The following is a 2,235-nucleotide window of genomic DNA, read 5'->3' as shown; positions in this document are numbered from 1 at the left end:
TGCAGCACATGAACAAGACAACAAGAATAGTTACGTTTCATCTTAGTATTACAGGCTGTCTTAAAAATTCAGAGTACTAAGGACCACAAATGGCCCTCCAAGAATCTTCTGATTGAAAGATACTGAGTCATTCGGCTAACTATGGCACATGCCATGTCCACGCAATAGCTTATTTGTATCAAACTAAAAGACAATCTACAAACAGTCAAAAGCTAGTGTCTAATATAAACTAAGAAAACGAAACTCGCAAACATATGCACAGAAACAAGTGAATGTAAGCAATCAATTTCAAATAGCTTAGGCTATTGGAATCAGTCAACAGGTTACATTATTCCCGTTGGCACAAGCTATAGGACATAAAAATAGATGAATTTCAAAGCATTTTCTTAAATACGATAATTAAGGAAATCCAAAGGCAATAATATAGTCCAAGATTCCAACTTTGAGAAAAAATCAGAGAAAAGCAGACTTGATTATCTATAAAAGCAACAAATTACTCGAAAAATCCATAAAGCTGTTAAATTTGAAGTCCCATAAAAAACAGATAATTAAAAGGTAATGGCATATAAAAGAAACACCAACAGCAACAAATTGGTCCGGAACGAGTAATCTTGGTCGAATTTCATTACAATATCTCCTAATCCGAACTGGAACCGGGCTTAATCTCGGGCTTTCTGCAGAGAATCATATGCATCGGAGTGAAAATCCCAGTCTCTCCACCTCGAGTAAGGTAATCAGCGGTAACAAACAGCATCTCGTGCACATCCACCACACCTTTTGGCGCAATCCCAATCCAGGCAAGCACGGTAACTAGAATATGGTTCCTCCAGTAAGCAATCCGACCCATTTTGAGCCGGGTCCACCATGGAGTAGACGGTGGCTTCGCTAAATCCTTCTCCTTAATCACTTCGAAACCCACCCTTTTCGCTACTTCGGCTATATCCTTGTAACTCCTTAGACCCGGCAACGCGTCTCCCCTCTCGATCCCTTGGATGACCTCCACGTGTTCCGGGTCGTCTCCGCGGTATAACTCTGTGGTGACCCATTCATATGAGACATACAAGGATCCGGGTTTCAAAACCCTGTAAATCTCGTTGTACACCTCTTCGAGTTTCGGCGCATGACAAGTAGCTTCAATGGAGTAAGCCCCGTCGAAGCTGTTCTCATCGAAGGGCATCTGGAGAAAATTCCCGCACACCACCTCACACAGCTTGTCAAGACCAGCCTTTTTGTTATGCATCCGGGCACGGTTCACCTGGTACTCATTTATGGTGATACCCACAACATTTGCCCCGGAGTGACTCGCAATCGCACGCATCGGGCCACCGACTCCGCAACCCGCGTCGAGAATCCTGGCTCCGGGATTGACATTCAATAGATCCACCGCCATCTCCTCGTGAACACGGGTAGCTTCGCGGTGTGATTTACCAGGAATCGAAGGCGAAAAGTGGAAAGACTGCCCCCAACCCCATTCGTAGATATCCGTGACGAGATTGTAGAAGGTGTCCACAAAAGCTGGAACCTTTTCAGCCATCTCGATCTCTTTAGGGCGGCGGAAGAAAGACCAGTACTGCTTGTAATTGTCCTGGACTTTTTCATTGGCAATGGAGCCGCCGGAGAGGTGCACGGCGCGCTTGCCTTTCTGCTCCGCCGAGCCGAGAATGCATAAGAACCAGTACAATCCGCCGGCTACGAGAGAGGCGGTGCAGAATAGAGAGAGAGAATCCATTGAAGACGGCAAAAAAGGTCTGAGGAGAACTGAGAAAAAGTGGACAACTTTGCAAAATGGGCAGCAAAGGGGAGTGAAGCTTTTTATTCAGCAGTAGGGTAGTCGAGTTCCTATTATGTGCGCGCTGTGCATTGCACCGGTGCTATTCGACTCAATCACCTGGCGACGCGTCAGCTAGGAAAACCATAGTCCATCACTTCTACTCGATAAATGCTACTCATATGATTAGTTTCATGGAGCCCGTTTGGTATAATAAGTCACGACTAAAAAAGTGTTTTTTCTTAAAAACAAGTGTTTTTTTAATTTTTAACTTGTTTGGATGGGCTTCTAGTGCTTAAAAAAACACTTATTTAAGTTGAAATTAGAGCTTTTTTAAAAGCTCTATTTTAAAGCTTTTTTCACTAGTTTTTTTAATAATCTTAAAAAAACATCCACCAGTAGCCTCCTCTCAATCTTTTCTCCATTCTTCAACAAGGTACAATTTATTTTTCCGTCGAGGTTTTTGT

General features: G+C 43.4%; 1 protein-coding gene across 1 annotated transcript; it reads right to left on the bottom strand.

Moving 5' to 3' along the window:
- Window positions 1-367: 367 nt before the first annotated feature.
- LOC142526935 (24-methylenesterol C-methyltransferase 2) lies at window positions 368-1,799 on the bottom strand. The gene has a single exon (XM_075631614.1). The coding sequence runs from the start codon at window positions 1,727-1,729 to the stop codon at window positions 638-640; it is 1,092 nt and encodes a 363-aa protein (XP_075487729.1). The 5' UTR covers window positions 1,730-1,799; the 3' UTR covers window positions 368-637.
- Between the last annotated feature and the right edge of the window lie 436 nt (window positions 1,800-2,235).

The sequence above is a fragment of the Primulina tabacum genome, chromosome 15, assembly GCF_025594145.1.
Source record: "Primulina tabacum isolate GXHZ01 chromosome 15, ASM2559414v2, whole genome shotgun sequence".
Taxonomy (NCBI): domain Eukaryota; kingdom Viridiplantae; phylum Streptophyta; class Magnoliopsida; order Lamiales; family Gesneriaceae; genus Primulina; species Primulina tabacum.
Note: the sequence above shows the minus strand (reverse complement) of the source record. Positions and strands in the feature narration are given on the sequence as shown.